General features: G+C 52.1%; 1 protein-coding gene across 3 annotated transcripts in view; it reads left to right on the forward strand.

Annotated features, from left to right (window-relative positions):
• BMP1 (bone morphogenetic protein 1) overlaps window positions 1-22,021 on the forward strand; it is an 85,131-nt gene that overhangs the window by 50,325 nt on the left and 12,785 nt on the right. For 2 of the 3 annotated variants that reach the window (XM_054018502.1, XM_054018503.1), the window contains exons 7-15: window positions 6,107-6,231; window positions 12,128-12,243; window positions 15,076-15,178; window positions 17,036-17,152; window positions 17,477-17,622; window positions 19,832-20,027; window positions 20,547-20,672; window positions 20,872-21,032; window positions 21,828-22,008. In XM_054018502.1, coding sequence (XP_053874477.1) covers window positions 6,107-6,231; window positions 12,128-12,243; window positions 15,076-15,178; window positions 17,036-17,152; window positions 17,477-17,622; window positions 19,832-20,027; window positions 20,547-20,672; window positions 20,872-21,032; window positions 21,828-22,008 — 1,271 coding nt within the window. Of the gene's footprint in view, window positions 1-6,106; window positions 6,232-12,127; window positions 12,244-15,075; window positions 15,179-17,035; window positions 17,153-17,476; window positions 17,623-19,831; window positions 20,028-20,546; window positions 20,673-20,871; window positions 21,033-21,824; window positions 22,009-22,021 lie in introns of all 3 variants that reach the window. The other variant, XM_054018501.1, reaches the window with a different exon arrangement.

Raw genomic sequence — 22,021 nt, forward strand, 5'->3', positions numbered from 1 at the left:
TGTGTTTGTGTTGCTGCCTGGCATGTTTCAGCCGGTACTATTGCCAGCTTCATCCATGCTGCCTGGGACGTGCTGCTGGGTCTTGCTTTCGTAAGAGACACACAATGTTCCCCAGATGGCATGAACCAAACCTACCCAAACCACCTGTTATCTGTAATGGAGGCAGGTCCCTCTAGCTATTTACCATGGAGTATAACAGGACGGGGTCCAGGAGTCAGGTCCAGAGTCAGGCCTGAGTTAGTATGGGGGCTCCCTTCCTCTGCTGGGTGTCAGCGGATTCAGTGAGACCAGCCAGGCTTAGGCCCCCATTCAGCAGGTGCAGAAGTATGTGCCCCAGTCTGTTGCACTGACGTCAGCAGGACTACCCAGGTGCATAAAGCTGGGCAGGTGCTTAAGTGCTTTGCTGAATCAGAGCCTGCAGCATCCTAACTAAGCACCTTGGTCCTACCAGCTCACGTTTTCAAAAGTCGCTAGTTAGGGCAGCCTGAACCAATGGGAGGGGTCTCGGTTCTGTTCTCAGCTCTGCCACTGATGGTCTGGGTGACCTTGGGCAAGTCACTTCACCTCTCTGTTTCACCTTCCTTTTCTGAGTTAGGTTGTAAACTCCTCTCAATGATGCCCCAATCTCTAGGCGCTACCATAATAATTTGAGGTGCCTTTGGCTTTTGGTGCCCAACTTGGGACCCCTCTTTGCAGAGGTGTTGAGGACTCTCAGCTCCAATTCAGGGCAGTGGGGGATGCACGCATCCATCTTCTCTTAACCAGGAGAGGATGGAAATTCCGGGTGAATTCTGCAGAATTCTCCACCAGTTGGACACAAGCCTTCAGGCACCCCCGAAGGAGGGGAGGCTTTTGAACAGTGTCCTGCTGATCTGGGAAGCTGGACATCTGCCCATCACTGGGTGAAGTGGCATCTGCAGAGCCAGAGCAGCCTTGATTGCCGAGAGGTCCTGGCCCTCCATCAAGAACTTTGCATAATCACAGTTGCTCGTCACATTTTTTTTCGTGAAAGCTGCGCCCTGGGGACTCGATATGGGACAGACGCTTGGGCTGCTCCCTCATGATTCATATTCCCAGGGTCATTGGCAACTCGCCCCATGGTTACTCATTGTGGAGCCAGCCCTGAAATTTCATCACTTATTTTCCACCTCCAGCCAAAGCCTTTTGAGGAGGAAAAAGGCTGGACATGGAGCTCCTCTAGGATGATTTGCCGCACATGGTGGTGGTGCTGCTGCTGCTTCTGGTAGAGAATGTCCCATCTGCCTTGCCTTGTGCTGCTCTTTTAAATTCTGTTGCCTCTCCCGTCTTTGCCCTGGCTGCCAGATGAGGGTCCCTGCCAACTGGGTGAAACGTGTAACAATAACTCCACAGGGCCAGGAAAGCATGCCTGCAGATCACTCAAGATGACAGGATGGAAACCATCGAGAAATAAAAGCCCCCGCTCCCCCTCCCCCCGCATGCTCCCCTTCCAGATTTAAACACGTCCATATGGTAACAGGAGCAGGGAAAGATTCCGTTCATTAATGGCAGAGTCCCGACCTATGGGGGGAGAGAGCCCAAGCTGCTTGCACAGCCTCTCTCTGTCTCAGCGCCTGGTTCTCATTCTTTTTCATTTTCCTCCGTTCCCTCTTCCTCTCGTTCTTTCATTTTCTCTCTCTCGGGGTATGTCTACACTGCCACAGTGCGTCAGGCCTGGTCTGCACTGGAAAAGGAGGTGGGTTTAACGACGACATGGGTCGGGGTGTGAAAAGGCCATACCCTCGAGTTACGCAGAGCTCTCGGAGAGGTGGATTAACGACAGCGATGGGAGCGGTTTCCCCATCATGGCAGTAACCCAGTCCCTAAGAGGCAGCAGCTAGATAAACGGAAGAATTCTTCCATCAACCTAACGCCATCTGCCCCAGGGGTTAGGTCAGTATAGCCACATCCTAAATTCCCTCTAAGCTGTGTGGCCACGTGGCTGCCTGTTAAGCCCCAGCCAGGGAAAAGGAGCCCCTCCCTTGGCCTGGCCCAGCCCCGTCAGAGCTGCCGCAGCTGGGGAGAGGCACTTCTCCCCCAGCCCCGAGCTGCTGTGGCGAAAGGGGGCTGAGGGGAGTCCTCTCTCCCCACTGCAAACCCTGGGCAGCCTGCAGCCCAAACCCCTCATCCCCGGCCCCACCCCAGAGCCCGCACCCCAATCCTCTGCCCCAGCCCTGAGCCCCCTCCCGTACCCCTCATCCCCGGCTCCACCCCAGAGCCTGCACCCTCAGCCAGAGTCCTCCCCTTCCTCCCCAACCTCAACCTGCTGCCCCAGCCCTGAGCCCCCTCCTCCACCCCGAACCCTCCCAGCCAGAACCCTCCACCCCAACCCTCACCCCAGCCTGGAGCCCCCTCCCACACTCTGAACCCCTCAGCCCCACCCCTACCACATGAATTTTGTTGTGCGCACTAATATGGAGGTGCTATGTCACACAGGGTCGTGACACACATCACCTCCATATTGGTGCACATAACAAAATTCATCCCGCACATGGACATAAAAAATTAGAGGGAACACTGGCCACATCTCTCAGAAGTGTGGATTTTTCACATCCCTGACAGATGGAGTTTTGCTGGTGTAAGTTCCCTGTGTAGACTAGTCTTCTGTTCCTCTTCCACACACATTCTCACTCGTTTTCTCTCTGCCTTTTCCTTGCCCTGTTTTATTTTCTCTCTCTCTCTCTCTCTCTCTCTCTCACACACACTGACTGACTGACTGTCTTTAGTCTACCTCGCAGCCTGTGGGCACCATGGAATTTGCTCCCTGTTGAGTTGCTTCTAAGAAGAGGCAAGAAATATAGACGCCAAAGCATGGGACATAGGATGGGCCAATGCTGTGTCTGCAATACACTTTGAGCCCGATCCTGCTCCCGTTAAAGTTGCTGGGGAAACTGCTGTTGCCCCAGGATCGGGTGCACTGGCTTATCAGAATGTGGGGGTGTTCGTCTCTTTGGTTTGGGCCCTGGGGGTGGCCCTCCAGGAAAGCTGAGTGCAGGAGCCTTGCCCTTCGGGATGGTGTGTCTGGGGGAAGATGCTGCCTTCTTCAGTTGGATTAGATGGTGAGAGAGACGAGGGGCTTCCCAGCTGCCTTGGTGATGGGGAGTGAAGCTGCTTCCCTGACCTGCTCCTGTTTGTGGGATGAGCTCAGAGCAGAGGTGGGATAATGCCCTCAGACCACAGCCTGGCCCATGAGCAATCCCTCTCCACTCTCCCTTCAGGGCACTCCTCTGGTGGTTTCGGTCTCCGGTGACGACAAAAGCTTCCCCCCCACCGCTCCTCCCGAAGGTTCTCCCAGCATGTCTTGGCTGCCCTGCTTGCTGGTGGCTGGGTTTCATGACAGCTCCGCACCCTTGTTTACATTTTGGTGTATTTTCATGTTTGGTTGTGAAATGGCGAAGGGCCATGGGGAGCTGCCCTGTTCTGTACAGCTGCTGCTGGTTGGTCAGGATTATGCATCGGGTCACTCCAAAGGCACATACTTCATGTAATCAGTGTCAGAGATGGAACTAGAATGCAGGACCTCCTCTGCTCTCACCACTAGACCCCACTCCCCTCCCAGAGCTAGGGATAGAACCCAGGAGTCCTAGCTCCAAACCCCCTCTGCTCTCACCACTAGACCCCACTCCCCTCCCAGAGCTAGGGATAGAACCCAGGAGTCCTAGCTCCAAACCCCCTCTGCTCTAATCATTAGACCGCATTCCCCTCACAAGACTTACCCTAATTGGAAGATGGCACCGCACCACCCCACCCCAGCCCCGCTGCTCCCACTGCACCCCAGGTCTCAATCTCTGACTGGCAGATGAGTTAGCTGCCCCTGTCCCTCCACCAGCTGCGTGCAATCCTGTTCTTCCGTCGCTACGGGCTTCCAGCTTGTTTGACTCACTTTCCTTCACATATACAAGGAGCACTTTAATTACAGGGGCGTGTGAGCTGTTTTTAGCAGCTTGCCCCTTTTTTTCCCTAGAACAGAGCTGACCTCCGCCTGGAACTTTACAGCTGTGCCACCCTTTGTGGGGCGCGGTGTGTGATGCCCACACACAGTCCCAGGGGAGGAAGCAAGCCCACGTATTAGAGAGTTCGGACTCAGCTGCCTTGATGTGGTCCCCACAAGCCAGGCCAGACCCGGCACAGACAGCGTCGTGACCCGCCCCCCCAGCTGCACTCAGCTAGGAGTGGTGCTGCTGCCCGTTGCACTCCTCCTACTTCAATTTCAGCCCCCTCCCCTCAGCACCTTTCCCCACACACTCAGGATTGTTATCCCTGGATGGCTGATTTAAAGCCATGTGTTTGTTATGGTCTCCTGTCAACCTGGCCCAAAGCAGCGCAGCTCCTCCAGAATTGTCTCCCTCCTGCTCCCCAAGCTGCTGCCCCAGCTCCATTAAGGGGCTGGTGTCAAAGCAAACTTCCCTCTGGTTGATAACTGACAATACTGCTGAACGTAGCAATGCCATGGCTGGTACTAATGCTACCGATAACTGACGATACTGCTGACCGTAGCAATGCTAATAGGATGTATAGCACTATGGTACTATAATATTAATACTGCTATTCATAAAATCATAGAATATTAGGGTTGGAAGAGACCTCAGGAGATCATCTAGTCCAACCCCCTCCTTAAAGCAGGACCAACACCAACTAAATCATCCCAGCCAGGGCTTTGTTAAGTCGGACCTTAAAAACCTCTAAGGATAGAGATTCCACCACCTCCCTAAGTAACCCATTCCAGTGCTTCACCACCCTCCTAGTGAAATAATGTTTCCTAATATCCAACCTAGACCTCCCCCACTGCAACTTGAGACCATTGCTCCTTGTTCTGTCATCTGCCACCACTGAGAACAGCCAAGCTCCATCCTCTTTGGAACCCCACTTCAAGTAATTGAAGGCTGCTATCAAATCCCCCTCACTCTTCTCTTCTGCAGACTAAATAACCCCAATTCCCTCAGCCTCTCCCCATAAGTCATGTGCCCCAGCCCCCTGATCATTTTCATTGCCCTCCGCTGGACTCTCTCCAATTTGTCCACATCCCTTCTGCAGTGGGGAGACCAAAACTGGATGCAGTACTCAAGGTGTGGCCTCACCAGTGCTGAATAGAGGGGAATAATCATGTCCGTCGATCTGCTGGCAATGCTCCTACTAATACAGCCCAATATGCCGTTAGCCTTCTTGGCAGCAAGGGCACACTGTTGACTCATATCCAGCTTCTTGTCCACTGTAATCCCCGGATCCTTTTCTGCAGAACTGCTGCTTAGCCAATACTGTGAATGCTATTGATAAGTTGCAACACTGCTGAGAATAGTTGTAGAAATACAACTACCAATGCTACTTAACATTTCTAAGATAGTTTTCAATGCTATTGATAGGAGTATTAATGCTACTATTACCGTTTCTAATACTAATATGTTAATTAATCCTAGCTCTAATATACAATGCTACTTGTAATACTGCACTACTAATAGTACTGTAGTAACAGTACTAGTATGGGTTCCCTGAAGCCTTTGGGGCCGTTACTGTGGTATGAGTTCTGCTCCTCTCGCCTTTGTCGGTGCTTTTCCTTCCCATCTGCTTCTCCATCCACCTTTTCTCTCCCACCCACTTGGTCCTAAAATCTCCCACAATGAAGCTGCACTGTCTCCTGAGCGGGCCACTGGTGTACTTCTCCTCCCTTCACTCCGCCAGTCATTCCAGGAAATAATTGGGCTGAATTTTTGTGGCACCTTCTTTGACTGTGTGGCCAGTCGGGGTCTGGGCCATGTTCATCTCTGGGATAACTCCATTGACTCCAGCCTCTCTCCAAGCTCAGTGAGCGACGTTCGCTGTGGCCACGTACAGCTTAGACATGAGCGGACCTGGACTCTTGCATGCCCACCGAGCCTCACTTAGGCTCTCAGACTGGGCCTGGGCATGCTACCGAGGCAGCGTGCTCAGAGAGGAGGGCAGGAACCTTTCCTGCTCTGCAGCCAGTTTGGGCAGCAGGGGAGCCCTGCATGGAGCCGATGAAATGTGAATTTCTGACGCAGGTGCCGCTTTGCTATGGAGCTGAGTAGCTGGTGTCATCCATTCCCCTCACCCCTCTCTGCTCTTGTTCCAGGGGGGTTTTCCTTGACACCATCAAGCCCAAATACAATGTGAACGGGGTGGTACCCCACATCGGCCAGCGGACTCGGCTGAGCAAAGGGGACATAGATCAGGCACGCAAGCTTTACAGATGTCCAGGTAAGAACCACTGGCTACTCAGTATCCAAGGTGGGGGTAGGGTAGGTGCAGAACATACATCTGCCTGCTGGGATCAAGGGGAAAAGGGCAACATAGTCTGACCTGATACAGTATTATTATTACTGGTATTACAGTAGCATCCAAGATCCCAGTTGAGTTTGGGGCCCTATTGTGCTAGGTGCTGTACATACACATAAGTCAGAGACAGTGCCTGCCCTGAAAAGCTTGCAATCTAAATAGAGGAGGCAGACAAAGAATAGGAAAATGGGGACTGTCTCCATTTTACAGAGGGGAAACTGAGGCACAGCGAGGTCACCCAGGGAGTCCATTGCAGAGGCAGGAATTGAACCTTAGACCCCAGGAAACCTTAACCACATAACCGTTCCAGTTGAAATTGTTCAAATTTTGAAATTTCCACCAAAAGATTCATCAGAATTTCAAATTTTTGACCAAAAAAAATTGACAATTTTTTTCTCCAATTCTCCCTGGTTTTCAATCAACCATGGGATGACTAATTTTTTACCTTTTAAAAAAAATTTTTTTTGACATAACTTCTAAGAAAAATAAATAATAAAACCAGGGAAATAAATAAATAGCGCGCAAGAGAGAAATTTAGAAAAAACAAAACCCAGCTCAAATACACACTGCTGTGAGCACAATCAGAGTGTGGTATGCATTCTTTATAGGTCTGTAGTGTATTTTTTATTCTAGCTGAGCCACACACCTATTTTGTTTGTCTCCTAGCTGCATGAATGTAAAATCTTTGCTTAGGACGACTCAGAAGGGAGTTTAGAGGTCAGAGAATGAGTCAGTGACCCGTAGGGAGTTCCACTGGGAATGGAATCACAGCCTCCGATTTGGTAACACCAGCTGGAGTAAGCTGAGCCTGGTGTCCCAACCCCTTCCTTGTGTGTTATGTCCCCCGGGTTCTGATGACATGCTCTGATCTGACCGCTTCCCATTGCTTTATGAACGGAAATAGCATGACATAACCCAGGTCTGAGAGCCCAGTCTGGACCGACAGCTCCCATCTTCACCAAGGCTTTGGAGACCATCCAGCCATCCCCGGTTCTGGCGCCAGCAATTAAAGAGATGTCAGAAAGGAAGGCAGGGACAAGTAGTCAAGAGAAGAGCCGGGAGTGTGTGAAACTTCTGGTTCCCATTTGACTCCTGAGTCCTTGTCGGGCCTGGAGATCCCAGACAACCAGCCTCGCTCACCCTCTATATTCACAGAGAGGTCAAAGGCTTGTAAACAGAATGGGCTTGTTTTTCCACCAAGGAGTTCAGTGGAACGTTTCTGAAGGGAATGATGAGTCAGTGCCAGGGAATAGGGGGTGGTGCAGCAGAGGGGGAGCTACTGGCAGAGCTGAGTGTGTGAGGAGCACGGGGCTCGGATAGCAGGGTCAGGAGTGAGGTGCATTGACGGAGGTAGGGTGGGTAGCCCAGAGCTGGAATAGTGACAGGTGCAGTGGGACAGTATTGAAGTGCTCCGGCAGAGTTGTGTGTAGGGAACTTGCAGCCCACCCTCGTTTTGCCTGGCTCTAACTGGTGCTGATCACTTCAGGGACCACTCCATTTCCCCTAAATTCAGTCAAAACAGAATGAAGATAAAGATGATAAAAATCTGCTGAGTTTCCCGAGCCCTAGATGGGCCCTTTCTGCTGCTTTCTCTGGAGCCCACCTGAGAGAGGTCGGCAAGCCCTGTTATAAACCTTCCCCCTTGTGGGTTGCTGCAAATGGAGGAAGTTACGAAGAACCAAAGCACGTGTCAGGCAAACAGAAGGGGGCTCTGCAGTGCCACCCACGAAAAATAGCCCTGGAGACACATGCCTTGTGACAGTTGCCTCACCAGCTTCCCCCACTCCCAGCTGACAGGGTGTTGATGGAGAAGACAGGCTGGCCAACAGCTGTCAGTCTCCTGTCTTCCCTGGGGCTTCCTGCAGGCATCAAATCGAGTATCTTCCAGCTGGTTTTCCTGATGTGCCTGGGGTGACCACGTGGCCCATCCGGGGTTAGTAATCGGAATATTGTTCTGCAATGTCAGTGAGAATGAGTCGATTTTGCTGCAGTTGTCCACAGCTGGGGAGACACTGTTGAATCTCCTAACAAGTTCTAATTGGCTGCCTCATTGCGCTCGGTGCTGTACATACACAGAATAAGAGATGGCCCCTGCCTCAAAGTGCTCACAATGTAAATGGACAAGACAGACAAAGGAACAACTGAGATCCCCATTGTACAGATGGGGAACAGAGAGAGAAAGTCAGCGGAGTTACTCCCAGTGCAGCCTGAGATCTGAACCTGGCCCTGTGAGCCAAAGAACAATGCTGTGTAGGAGCCAGGGCACCTGGGTTCTATTCCTGCCTCTGTCACTGACTGGGCTTGAGCAAGTCATTCCACTTATCCGTGCCTCAGTTTCCCCATCTATGAAATGAGGTTAATACCAAGCTCCTTGGGCCAGAGGGGAGTGGAGTGCAAGGTTGAATTCATCAATGTATGCAAAGTGCTTTAGGATCCTCAGGTGAAGGTGCTAGAAATGGGTAATGTATTTGCAGGGCATCTATGGTAGATGCTATGGTGACCGAGGCATTACAAATGTGTGTGATATCTAAGTACACTACAGATAGCAGACCGAGATCCAGAAATCTAGATGGACCCTGACTCAGGACAGGAGCAGACCCTGCAGAAATCCCTGCTGCTTAGAGATAATTTTTACAGTGGAATAAAATGAGACATGTGCCTTATTTTGCTTCTTTATAATGGAGAAGGAAGCCTAAAAGGAGCTTTGTTTTTGTTTTATTTTGTTTTTTGTTTTGTTGATTAATCACATAAGTAAGGAGGAGTGACAGCTCTTCTTCTGTTTGTTTTAAATCGAAATTCGGGTCCGCTCTCAGGTGGAAGGCTCTATGGAGGACTGGAGAACTATGACATCACATAGGCAAGGAGAGCACAAGTTGGGCAATTGAGTGGAGAAGGGATTTTTAGCCAAAGACCTTAGAACTTTTTGTGCCAAATTGTCTCCATTGGCTTCATGGGAGTTTTGTCCTTTTACATGGATTTTTTGCCCTTTGTTTATCATTAGTTCCTGTTTAACTCCAGTGCCTAATTGGCCTCTTGGAGAAAGGAAGTCTTTGTTAAACATATAACACCTTTGCCTGGCCCTTGCAGTGAGAACCCCCAAGAGACCTCCAGCAAACTCAGGGCAGAACAGAGTGGAAATTGCTGATATTTCTACGGTTAGAAACCAAGCAGGGAAAATTATTATTAAAAAGAGTGCAAGCCTCCTTTTTCCATGGGAGGGACAGGCTCAAACCCCAATTCTGAAATTATCTTTTACATTTCACCTTTAATCTTGCTCCATCAACACAGTCCCCAGTGCTGTCTCCACACTCAGGGGGGTGGGGAAGAATGTATTGGCCCCTGGACAGCAGTACTGAAACGTTGCTCAGCTTCGCCACGGCCGACTAGATCATGTGGCTTCCAGATGGTAGTGCTGGGCTAGCTCCAGATAGTGCTAAGTAGTAAACCTGTCATGGGCCCAGCTGGCTGGCTGGCCACGGCATGGCGTGGCAGGGTGTGTGTGTGGGGGGAGACTCCTGTCCTGATGGAGGCGGGGCTGCCACGGGGGCATAAGTGCAGATGCAGCTCCTGGAAAGTCTTAATTGGCACTTGGATGCAGCTCTCCCCTGGCTGGGTTTGAGGGTCTGGCTTGGTGGCTATTGGAGCTGGAAGGCAGGGGGAAATTGTTTATAGGAGAGCGTTCAATCCATGGTGCTCTGCTGGAAAGGCTGAGACATGAGTGAGGGGGCGGGGGGGGGCAACACGAAAACTCTTGTAAGGTTTAATTTTCCATTTTAAAGTTGGGACTTCTGTTGCTGTGGCAACATGGCACCAGGTTGGGTTTCCATGGCTACTTGGGAGCTTCAGTCCAGGCTATTGATTTGATTGGGGGGGTGAGGGGGATGCATCTTAAAAAGGCCAGTGCTGCTATTTGGGTGACAAGAAGCAAAGCTCAGAGACAAAAGACGGAGATTTCCCTTGGAGCAATGCAGCCAGAGGGGTTGGGGGTGTGTGTTAAACATCAGGTTTGGAAGTGCACTTCTGCAGGAATGCAGGGCCAACTCCCAGCCAAGTATCAGAGGGGTAGCCGTGTTAGTCTGGATCTGTAAAAAGCAACGAAGAGTCCTGTGGCACCTTATAGACTAAGAGAAGTATTGGAGCATAAGCTTTTGTGGGTGAATACCCACTTTGTCAGATGCATAACAGCCAAGGTGATTCAGCCTGGCTAAGGGGGATAAATTGTCCCCTTTGCAATGTGCTGCTTGGGGGGTGGGGGGGGGGTCTATTTTTGGGATGGGATCTTTGAAAGCCACTGGTTGTTGAGCCTGATCCAAACATCCCTGAACTCTGCATTTAGATCTTGCGGCAACCTCCCTCTGGATGGGATGCCGGAGTTTGTGAGAGCTACCAAGGGGCAGAGCATGCACTCTGGCAGTCCAGAGAGGCGAGCCTGGCCCAATTCTCTGTCTGTACAGTAACTGGGAGCACGTTGTGCTGTGCCGTATGGTCCTGTGGGAACACTTCCCAGGGCTGCAGAGTGCACCCTCTCCTTGTCCCCAGGATCAGCTCCCCAGCACACCTTCAGCGCTTTAGTGGTCCGTTGAGCCATTTCCTATGGGCACTTGCCTCCCTTGATCTGTGCTCCCTTGAAATGGGGCTCCGGGTCTAAAGGCACCTCCAGTCCCATTACCGCGTCAGGAGTCCAGACTGTTCAGAGCTGCTGGGCCCACAGAAGGAGGCTGGAGTCCCCGGAACAGCAGTGCAAAAGCAAAGAGCTTTGGGGTATACCTGGCGCATGTGTGAAGTTCACCTGGTTTTGCATCAGGACCACAGACTGGTCAGAACGCTGGGAGTTCAGAGTCAGACCCCAAGCAGGCCCTGGGGTTTCTAAGGTTCCCTATAGCTTTAGTTCCTTGCCACTACCCCAATCCACATAATCCTTCTAAAGAAACAGCCCCACACGCAACCCTGCGACCATCCCCCACTCGCACCCAGCTATTATTCAGAAGCTCTTCCTGCACCTAGACTCTAGCTCCTGCCTTCCTCCCACTGCTGCTTTTCCTCCCTGATACAAACCTGGCAGCTCTGGACACTTCATTCCACCTGCTGCTGCTAGTGGTACCCAGCCTCCCCATAGGTGCTGGAACTAGAGGCGCTGGGGGGGTGCCGCCGCACCCCTTGGCTTGAAGTGGATTCCATCATATACAGGGTTTACAGTTTGATTCAATGTCTCTCGGCACTATACAAATTGTTTCGGCGCTCCTGCCCACCCAGCCATACAGCTCCTCCTGTCACAAACCCTTTCAGAAGCCTTGGCTTGTCGTGCACCTTGAGAATACATGCCAGTAACACGTCCCTGTGTGTTTCCACTATAGCCAGGAGAGACCCTAAAGTCAGCCAGCCCGGATACCTTCTGCTCACGCTCACAGAGCTGGCACAGGGAGGGTTGCAGATGGAAAACTCAAGGCACTGCTTTTGGGAGGGCAGGGAGCTGTTAGCAACACATTAATCCTTGTAACCGCGGGAGCAAGTAGCTTGGATCCAGAGTTTGATCTCTGATATGTTGTCTGTCTGGGGTCTCCCTACCCTTGTGCTGGACTTGGGGGAAGACTGGAATAAAATTCTTTCATCTCTCCGATTTGGATGTCTCTTACCCCCTATCCATCTGCCTCTCTCACTCCCTGCTCTGGCAGATTTATGGGGGTGTGGGTGGCAGTCCGTCGGCCTTTGTTCCTTCTGACTGGGGCTGCTTGTGAGGGTCGCAATGATTTGGCTGGGTGCTGGGGGTGGCTTTGCTGCTGGGTTTTTAACCCTCCGCCCTATCCTGTTTTGTTCCCAGCCTGTGGAGAGACCCTCCAGGACAGTCAGGGGAATTTCTCCTCCCCAGAGTTCCCCAATGGATACCCTGCACACGTGCACTGCGTCTGGAGGATATCGGTCACGCCGGGGGAAAAGGTACCAGAGCCCACCCCGAAGTGTCTGGGGTGGGGCACACAGTTGCAAAGGGCTGGGGGTGAAGGGATTAAATGAGGGAAATCCAGGTGTTGAGTAGTGCTTTTCTTTCTTGTTCCTCCTTCTTCCTAGTTCCCTTTTCCTTTCTCTGTCTCTCCCCCCCCTCTTGCTCTCCTTCCTCTTTCTTCCCCATTCTTCCCTTCCTGCCTTTCACTCTTTGTCCCTTTTCCCCTCTTCCCCTTTTATCTTCTCAGTAGCCGCCCCCCCGCTCCCCCAGCACTGGATGTAACACCATACAAATCAACACCTTCTCTCCTTCCACTCCTTTGTTCCCCTTGTGTTGTGGTTCCTTCTGCCACACTCTCTCTCTCTCCCATTGGCAGGTCAGCCCCAGCTTCTAGTGTGCAATGTGGTGTTTGCTTTCTCATGGCAGCACCCCCACTCTGGCTGGGATCCCATGTGCTGGGAAATGTCTTGACAGCCACAGCTATTTAACTGCGTGCTCCCCAAGCTCCATTGCGCTGCTCCGCATTACCAAGGATCCACTGGAAGGGTCTCGATATGGAGCGCTGTGCCCCATTGGAATGTTAGCCCCTCCTCCCATCTCATGCTTTCAGGGTCACCAGGCTCCGATCAGTTAGGGATGGGAAAGACCAGGAGAGCATGTGCCTTCAACGCGGGGGTTGGGACCATCCTCCCCTTCCCACACTGCCAATAGGAGGGGATCCCAGCAGGATCCTGGCTTGGAGACAGGAGGTCAGGGAATGGAAAAGGTGTGAATCACTGCATTAGAGCCATCAGAGCCATTTACTCTTTGGGGCAGGGACTGTCACTTTGTTCTGTGTCTGTACAGTGCCTAGCACCATGGGGCTCTAGTCTATGGCTGGGCCTCCTAGGTCCAATTGTAATACAAATAGATAATGATCATTAGAGCACTGAGCCCATCCCCCTGCAAGGACAGGGTACGGGCCCCAGAGCCGGGACATCACACTGATGTGCTGCTTCGCCTTTGGCTGTGCCTGCCTGTGTGGGAGGGGCAGTGGGAAGGTCAGTAGCCGGCAGCTGGTGCCTCTTGGGGGTCTGAGCGCTCCTCCCTAGAGTGGGGGTCACCAGAGAACAGGGGCAGTTTGAGCCAGGACCCAGCCTGCTACTTGGGTCACAAGCAGTGGGGACCTTACTCTTCAAACAGCCTGGTTCTCCCCTTTACCCTCAGCCTGTGTAGCCAGGTACGGTGGTTCAACCCTCCCATTCCGTCCTGCTGTGCTGCCCACTAACGGGATGGCCACATGTTCATGCCAGCTGGGGATGGAAAAGGCCTTGTGGGCCATCCCCAGTGAGGTTAGCACAAAGGCGGGGGCTATTCCCTGGGGCTTTGGCCAGCCTGTTGGAAATGTCCCAAGCGCAGGGGGGCTCCCAGTGCTTGCCTAGAGAGGGACACAGAAAGATCTCTCCTTTGGGAAGCTTTTTCCCCTGATGATCTGCCTGAAGACCCAATCCAGAGCCTGCTGAAGTCACTCGGAAGGCTCCCAACGAGTTCAAGGGGTGTTCGATTAAGCCCAAATTGCTCCTCTTGTTCAACTTTACCCCATTCCTATTAGTCAGGCCATGCTAAAGTTCCCCATCCCCCCACCCCAGCCTTGCTGTTTTCTGCCTGTGAATTGTGCCAGCAGACGGCTCTCTTGACTTTCCATAGTTAGCAGCTAGCCAAGCTAAGCAACTCTACGTATTTAGTGCCTCTGGCTGCCATATCTCAATGCAAGCACCTATCCATCCCTGAGCCCTTCAAGACTTTGGAGAAGGACCCAGATCTGACAATGCCCACGCTTGGGTTGAGTTGTGATCTGGAGCCAAGCTCTGCAGTCTAGGCCCATTTCTAGCTGGAGGAGTTAATCAGTTGAGCTTTACACAAAGTCGCGATAGCCCGAGTTGGGGTTTCGTTACGGACTCATAGCTTGAGCCAGGTTCACATGAACCTGGGGCCAGTGCTTTGCTTTTCTGACACCCTGGGATGCTTGTGGTTCCCACCTCAAAATCCAATGAAACTCTGCTATTTCAGTGGGACTTCCATTTGACTTCCATCTGCCATTTATTCCACCCTGAAGTTCAAAGCTAAACCCAGGGTGCGTGGCCTCCCACAAACACTTTCCTGTGTTAACTGACATCTTTCCTCAGCCAGCGGTTACAGCGCCCAACGATACTTGCCTGGGGTGATCACAATAACAGATGGGCCTTGGACTAGCTGCAGTGCAAACGCTCTGCTTTCAGAAGTTTGTGCCTGTGACTAGTGATTTGGGGTACCTCACTTGTTAGCTTCCCAACTTGAAGTGCCTGAATGGGCTGTGATGTTCAGACAATGCTGAGCATCCCCCTCTGCAAGTCGGGCCCCCTGTAGGGTGTCTAGTCACTTCTGGAAATGTGCAGGCCTTTGATCAAAGTGACATCTGGACACGGTGGCTACCGGAGCCCTATAGATACCTGAGGTGAATGAAAGAACTTTAGTTGAGCAGAGAATGAGATTAGTTCATGACTGCACCAAGTGGAAAGCCCTACTGCTGCTTTTGGGTTCACGCACCCACTCCTGAAGCCTGTTGGAGGGAGATGGCTGGAATGGCATAATGATCTCCTGGGTGGGTTTGAACCTGTGAGCTACAGTACTGCAGCACAGACTAATATCACATCAGCTAAAGGAGTAGCTCTGTGAGCTGGCACCAGTAGTAGGCTATTATCCTGTCATGGACTAGCCATCAGAGGGGGAAGAGGCACTCACTTGGCCAGTGTGTTACCATAGGGTCCCTTCATGGGAGGAGTTCAATCCCTGCTTGTTTTCCCTCTCAGATCATCCTGAACTTCACGTCCCTGGATCTGTACCGAAGCCGGCTGTGCTGGTATGATTACGTGGAGGTGAGAGACGGGTTCTGGAGAAAGGCCACACAGCGAGGTAACCAACAGGAATCTTGGACGGGTGGGCCAAGCTATGCTGTGCTGCTGGAAGTCAGCCCCTCTAATGACCCCTTCCTCCACCATTAACTCCCAGCTCTAGTGATGCTCTCCCTCCCCGCATTCCCCGCCTTCTCTGCTTTATTTGCTTGTGGCAAGGAACTTTCCGCAGCGATGCTGACCGATCCACATGCTGTCAGCCAGAGTAGGCAGAATAACCAGTGTCTTGGGCCTGGTTTTCCTCTCACTCACCCCATTGGTTTAAATGGGGTTAATCCCAATTGACATGAGTGTGAGATCAGAAACTCACCCACAGAATCATAGGGATATAACGCTGGAAGGGACATAAGAACGGCCACACTGAGCCAGACCAAAAGTCCATCTAGCCCAGTATCCTGTCTTCCAACAGGGCCAATGCCAGGTGCCCCAGAGGGAATGTACAGAACAGCTAAACATCAAGTGATCCATCCCCTGTCGCTCATTCCCAGCTTCTGGCAAACAGAGATTAGAGACTCCATCCCTGCCCATCCTGGATAATAGCCATTGATGGACCTATCCTCCATGAACTTATCTAGTTCTTTTTTAAACCGTTATAGTCTTGGCCTTCGTAAGATCCTCTGGCAAGAAGTTCCATAGGTTGACTGTGTGTTGTGTGACGAAATACTTCATTTTGTTGGTTTTAAACCTGCTGCCTATTAAACATCAAGGAATCATCTAGTCCAGTGTTTCATAAACGACTGGTCTGGGGACTGGCGTCAGTCCCTGAGATCTCCCTGGCATAGTTTAGGAAGGCAGCAAGCTGGTCCCTGGTATCAAAAAGGTTGAGAAACACTAACTAGTCCATCCCCTAGTGCCGAGGCAGGATTAAGTCTACCTAGGTCACCCCAGATAGGTGTTTGTCTAGCCTGTTCTTATAAACATCCAATGACGGTGATTCACTCCCCCATGTTCACCCACATCTTCCAAGTGCTTTGCAAATGAAGCTAGTGCAACTCCCTCAACCTCAGTGGAATGACCTCTGCATGCGTGAGCGCTGCATGTGACCATTAGCAGATTAACCTAATCCGCATGGCCCATCTGGCAGGCAGGCGAGTCAGTCACCCCATTCTGGGAAACAGAGGCACTGAGAGACATGATGGGCCAGATTTTCCAAAGATCTCAGCCCTCCCTCAGCGACACTCTTTTGAAAAATCTGGCCCTTGAAGACTCGCCGAGGGTCACAGCGAGTCAATGCTGGGAGCAGAACCCAGGAGTTACTTGATTGCTAGTCCCCGGCTCAACCACTAGCCCACGTTGCCTTTTAAAAATGGCTGATTCAGACTTACGGCTGTACAAGCCATTTTCAACCAACCAGCGTAGGGGCCTGCAGAATTCCTTACCCAGGGGCAAAAGGGGAGGACCTTCTTGGTAACTTGCTCTAGCCCTAGAACTTGATCTCTATGACAATGATGACATAAATGTTCCCCAAAATTCCACATCCTCACATTCTGGGCCACTTCTCTCTCTCTCTCTCTCTCTCTCTCTCTCTCTCTCTCTCTCTCACACACACACACACACACACACACACACACACACACACACACACACACACACACACACACACACACACACACACACACACACACACACACACACACACACCTGGAAACATCAGATGTTTGTGAGATTGCATTGGACTGAATGGCCATTTTCCCATACCAAACTGGCCACATTCCAGTGCCAATCAGGTATTGTTGGGAAGCGATGTTGCCTTGCCAAATGCTTTGCTCCACAACTGCAATGCAGGGAGCAGAGGGTGTGAGCCGCTGGCAGTAAATGCCATCGAGAGATACTCAATAAAGCACGTGTCCTTCTCCAGGTAGGTTCTGCGGGAATAAGCTCCCTGAGCCCATCATCTCCACTGACAGCCGCCTCTGGATTGAGTTCCGCAGCAGCAGCAACTGGGTCGGCAAAGGGTTCTTCGCCGTCTACGAAGGTACCGGGCTCTGCCCCTGGGACTGGCTGAGTCGCTCGTGTTGGTGCGGGGAGGGAGGTGACTCCAGGGGGGAGAGATTCCATGCAGTATCTCAAGGGTTACTTTTCTTTGGGGAGAGCTGATTAGGATTGTCAGTGCTAAGCCTTCTCCTGGGAATGGGCTGGGTGGTACCAAGCCCTCCAGATAACTTTCTCCCCGGGGGCTGCCCCCGAATGCTAGGGCCAGCCTGGCAGCAGCACCACCACTCCCCCAGGCAAGTGTCACCCTGCTGTGCACTGCCTGGGCCGCTGCTTACAGCCGGGCTGGCATTACCTTCTCTTGCAGCCATCTGCGGGGGAGAAATGAAGAAGGATAACGGCCACATCCAGTCTCCGAACTACCCGGATGAATACCGGCCCAACAAAGTGTGCACCTGGAAGATCACAATCTCTGAGGGCTTCCATGTGGGGCTCACCTTCCAGTCGTTCGAGGTATGGGCAGCACGAGTGTCCAGCCCGCACTGTGAGTGCATACAGGGCAATGGGCACAGGGCATGGAACCTTGACGCTCGCCGTGGCCCAGATCCTGAGACATGCTGAGCCTCTGGGACTCTCTCTGGCCCTGTTGAGGCTGGCAGGAGCCCAACACCTCTTGGGATTTCACCCAACACTTCGGTAGCCTGAAGATTCCAAAGCGCCTCCGAAGCATTAATTGGTGAATCCTTGCAGCTGCTGGGCGAGGGGGCAGCATTGCCCAGTGGATAGGGCATTGGGATAGGCTTATATGTTCTATTTCTGGCTCTGCTGTGACATACTGGGTGACCTTGGGCAAGTCATTTTCCCTCTCCATTCCTCAGTTTCCCCATGTGGGTGTAATGATCCTTTAAGCTTCCTGAAGGAAAAGCCCCATATAAGAGTTAAGTATTGCTATCTTACCCACGGTAGAGCTGAGATACAGAGAGGGGAAGTGACTTGGCCGAGGTCACTCAGAAGGTCAGTGTCGGGATTATAACGCAGAATGCTTGATTCCCTATCCTCTGTTTAAACCCCTTCTAAATCCCTTTGGCAGCACTGAGAATCTGAGCCCTAGATCACACCTCACTCATGTTAACAGCAATTCCCATTAGTCTGCAGCAAACGTGTACTCTCCTCTCTTTTCATCATCCCCTCCTCTTGCCCAACAACAGGCAGGCTCACAGAAGTCACCACATGCCTCCACTCCGTAAGCAAAGCCACAAAACTGAGTCATCGGCACTCATCCGAAGTCACCTGCTGGCTCTTCTCATTAGAACAGCGTTCCTTAGCAATGAGAAACCTACCGGCGAGCTCGCTTTAGAGACCGTCAGAACTCAGAACATCCATCCCCTGGGAAATCCAGAAATTGCAAAATTTCCTTGTGCCCGAAATCACATCGACAAGTGAAAATTTCCAAAAATTCCCACGAAATGAAATTTCAAAAAACATGGTTTTGTGCTAATATCAAAACGATCTTGTCGAAGTGCTTGGTTTTGAAGGAAGCGTTTTGACTCTTGATATGATATTAATCTAAATGTAGTGCTTTGCCCTTATCGAAACAAAACCTGCACATCATTTTTCATCCAAAATATTGATGACAAAATAGTGAAACGTGTCAATTCCATTGAATCGATGTTTTCCGACAGTAAACGGTTCTGCTGGAGGATTTCTGCCCAGCTCAGCTCTATAGCGGTAGGAAGCCAGCATGGGCTTGAAGTCAAAGCCGAATGGGGCAGGGAGTTGTATAATTGCACCTCAGCCGCACCTTGGAACAGCTCCGCCTAGGCAAGCGTCATTTGCCTTTTCAGGGTCTATGTACACTGCAGTGGAGAGATCTGATTGCAGCAGGGGGTGCCATCCCCGCGCTAGCTTTGATTGAGGTAACTTGCTAAAAATAGCAGTAGAGACTTAACAGTGCAGGTGAGTCCATACCGGGGATCCAAGGAGGGCTTGTATTTGGGCTGCTAGCCCGTGCGGCCCTGCCTTCACCACTGTTTTTAGCAAGCTACCTCAATCAAAGCTAGCCCAGGTACACGTGCTGCAGTGACACCTCCCACACTTAGCACAGACATGCCCGTAAATGCACTTTACCTACACCTTGTGGGCTGGCTTATGCTTTCTCGGTGGTGTAAATCAGGCGTCCCTGCTGAAGGCATTAGGATCAGACCAGTATAGAAGTGGTTCAAGTGAAAGCAGAATCAAACCCTGCATCCCCAACTTCCATTTTGTAGCTGCAGTACCATGACCCCCACTCACACACCTGGTCTATACCTCTCAGGCCTGGTTGCATGTCGAGTTTGTGTACTGGGGTATGAAATTGCTCGCACCTTAACTGAACCTGTAACGTTTCTCCTTTGGATCAGTTGAACTAGGTCCTACTCCCTTCTCTGCCACTGACCTGCTGGGTGACCTTGGGCAAGTCCCTTCCGTGCCTCAGCTTCCCAAATTTTAAAATCATGGTATTTCCCCTGCCTGCTGGGGCTGTTGTTCAATTGCTTTGGGATCATTAGCTGAAAGGAGCTAGAGTGACCAAGTGAAAGCACAATGGTTTTGGCCATTGCTACTGGATTTGGGAGTTAACCTCAGCAGGTGAAGTTGCCGTCTGACTGATCAGGCCCCTGAGCAGCTGAGGGATCCTTGGGAGCCCTCTGGTGAACTGCTGTCTTGCCTGCTCCCCCCGTCCCAGATCGAGCGGCACGACAGCTGTGCCTACGATTACCTGGAGATCCGGGACGGCAGCACCGAGTCGAGCAGCCTGATCGGCCGGTACTGTGGCTACGACAAGCCCGACGACATCAAGAGCACTTCCAACAAGCTGTGGATGAAGTTTGTCTCGGACGGCTCCATCAACAAGGCTGGCTTCGCCGTCAACTTCTTCAAAGGTACCGGAGCCTCCTTCGTCTCTCCTCTGCCGGCAGCATCTGGAGCTCATGTGGCAATGGACCCTTTCTTCTGAGCCTCCTGTTGTATGGGATGGGCTTGGCACAGCGTGCCGGGGTGGATGGACTCTGCTTGCCAGCGGGAAAGGGGCAGGCTGAGCTGTTCCCTCATGTCAGCTGGGGGAAGCTCTTTGGCTTTAAAATCCCAACCTTTATCTTTGGGCTTCCAGGAGCAGAGGGACCAAAAGCAAGCCCAGTCCAAGGTATGGCCCAGCCCGCTAGCAACTGGCCGGGAGCTTAGCTTGCTCAGAGGCCTCTCTCTTTTCAGGCCACTGCTCCCCAGTTTTTCTCCTGAGTGCTCAATTGGGGCTGCAGTCCCCAGCCCTGCTTGGTTCCTGTCCTCCATGGGGGGCTCTGAGAATGGCACTGCCCCCCTTGCTGGCCAGTGCCGAGACGTGGCCCTGGCAGCCTGTTCCAGGTGTCCCGCTACCAAACCCTTTCTCTGCTTTTGTCCCCTCGCAGAGGTAGACGAGTGCTCGCAGCCCAACAATGGTGGGTGTGAGCAGCGCTGCGTGAACACCCTGGGCAGCTACCGGTGTGCCTGTGACCCTGGCTACGAGCTAGCTTTGGACAAGCGCCGGTGTGAGGGTTAGTATCTACGGGTGGCCGTGACCCTTCCCTTGACCCTGCTGACCGCCCCAGAGCTGTAACTGCTCTTCCCCCCTGCACTTAGCCCTGCACTGCTCCAGCACACCCATCTGCTTCTGAGCGGTGCCTGGCCTAGAACAGTCAAAGTGTCACTCAGGAGGGAAGCCTGGCCAATGCTCCCATGCTTTGTACCCTGCAGCCGCCTGCGGAGGCCTCCTCACCAGACTCAACGGCTCCATCACCAGCCCTGGCTGGCCCAAGGAATATCCGCCCAACAAGGACTGCGTCTGGCATCTGGTGGCGCCTTCCCAGTACCGCATCTCGCTGCAATTCGAATTCTTTGAGACCGAGGGGAATGACGTGAGTACCAAGGCCCCATCTCCTTATAGGAGGAGCTCCTCCTTTCTAAACTCCTCACCGCCACCTGCAAAAGACCAGCTTGCTGCAACTCCAGGTGCAGATCCCCGCAAAATTGTAAGCCCCGGCATGCATGGTCTGGGGGTAGGGGGAGGCATGGCTGCAGAGGGAGGTCAGATGTTCATTTCTCACGGTGGTTCTATGTCCTGGTAAGTGCATGGGTCAAAGCCAATGTAGTAGCTCTCAGAGGAAGTGAGGGACTTTTCTACATCGGGTTGGTTGTTGCACTAGATGCATAGACTCCAAGGCCAGAAGGGATCACAGTGATCATCAGAGAACTTCCCTGAAATTAATTCCTGTTTGAACCAGAGCAGATCTTTTAGGGAAACATCCAATCTGGATTTTAAAATTGCAATTGATGGAGAATCCACCACGACCCTTGGTAGATTGTTTCAATGGCTAGTTACTCTCTATGTTGAAAACGTGCCCCTTATTTCCAGTCTGAATTTGTCTAGCGTCAGCTCCCCGCCACTGTCTAGCTAGTGCCGATACATTGGTGCAAAGCTTCAATATGCATGTGTGCATGGCTGTAAATCGTGACCTGCCTCCCCCCGTTGCTAGTCACTTTCTGCACTGCTGCAGCACATTTATAATGGCGGGTAAGCCCACTGTAGACAAGCCCTGAGCTCAGTGCTCTAAGCCCTTGGATGAGCCGCTGGTCAGCTCCTGCTGGCTGCCTCTCCTTACCCCATCTCAGCCCGGCTCCTCTGTCTGTTCCCTCCACCCTCACCCCAGCAGGTGTGCAAATACGACTTTGTGGAGGTGCGCAGCGGGCTGTCGGCCGACTCCAAGCTGCACGGCAAGTTCTGCGGTGCCGAGAAGCCCGACGTCATCACTTCCCAGTACAACAACATGAGGATCGAGTTCAAATCCGATAACACCGTCTCCAAGAAGGGCTTCAAAGCCCATTTCTTCTCAGGTAGACCCACCAG

The sequence above is a fragment of the Malaclemys terrapin genome, chromosome 2 (genome assembly GCF_027887155.1).
Source record: "Malaclemys terrapin pileata isolate rMalTer1 chromosome 2, rMalTer1.hap1, whole genome shotgun sequence".
NCBI classification, from domain to species: Eukaryota; Metazoa; Chordata; order Testudines; family Emydidae; genus Malaclemys; species Malaclemys terrapin.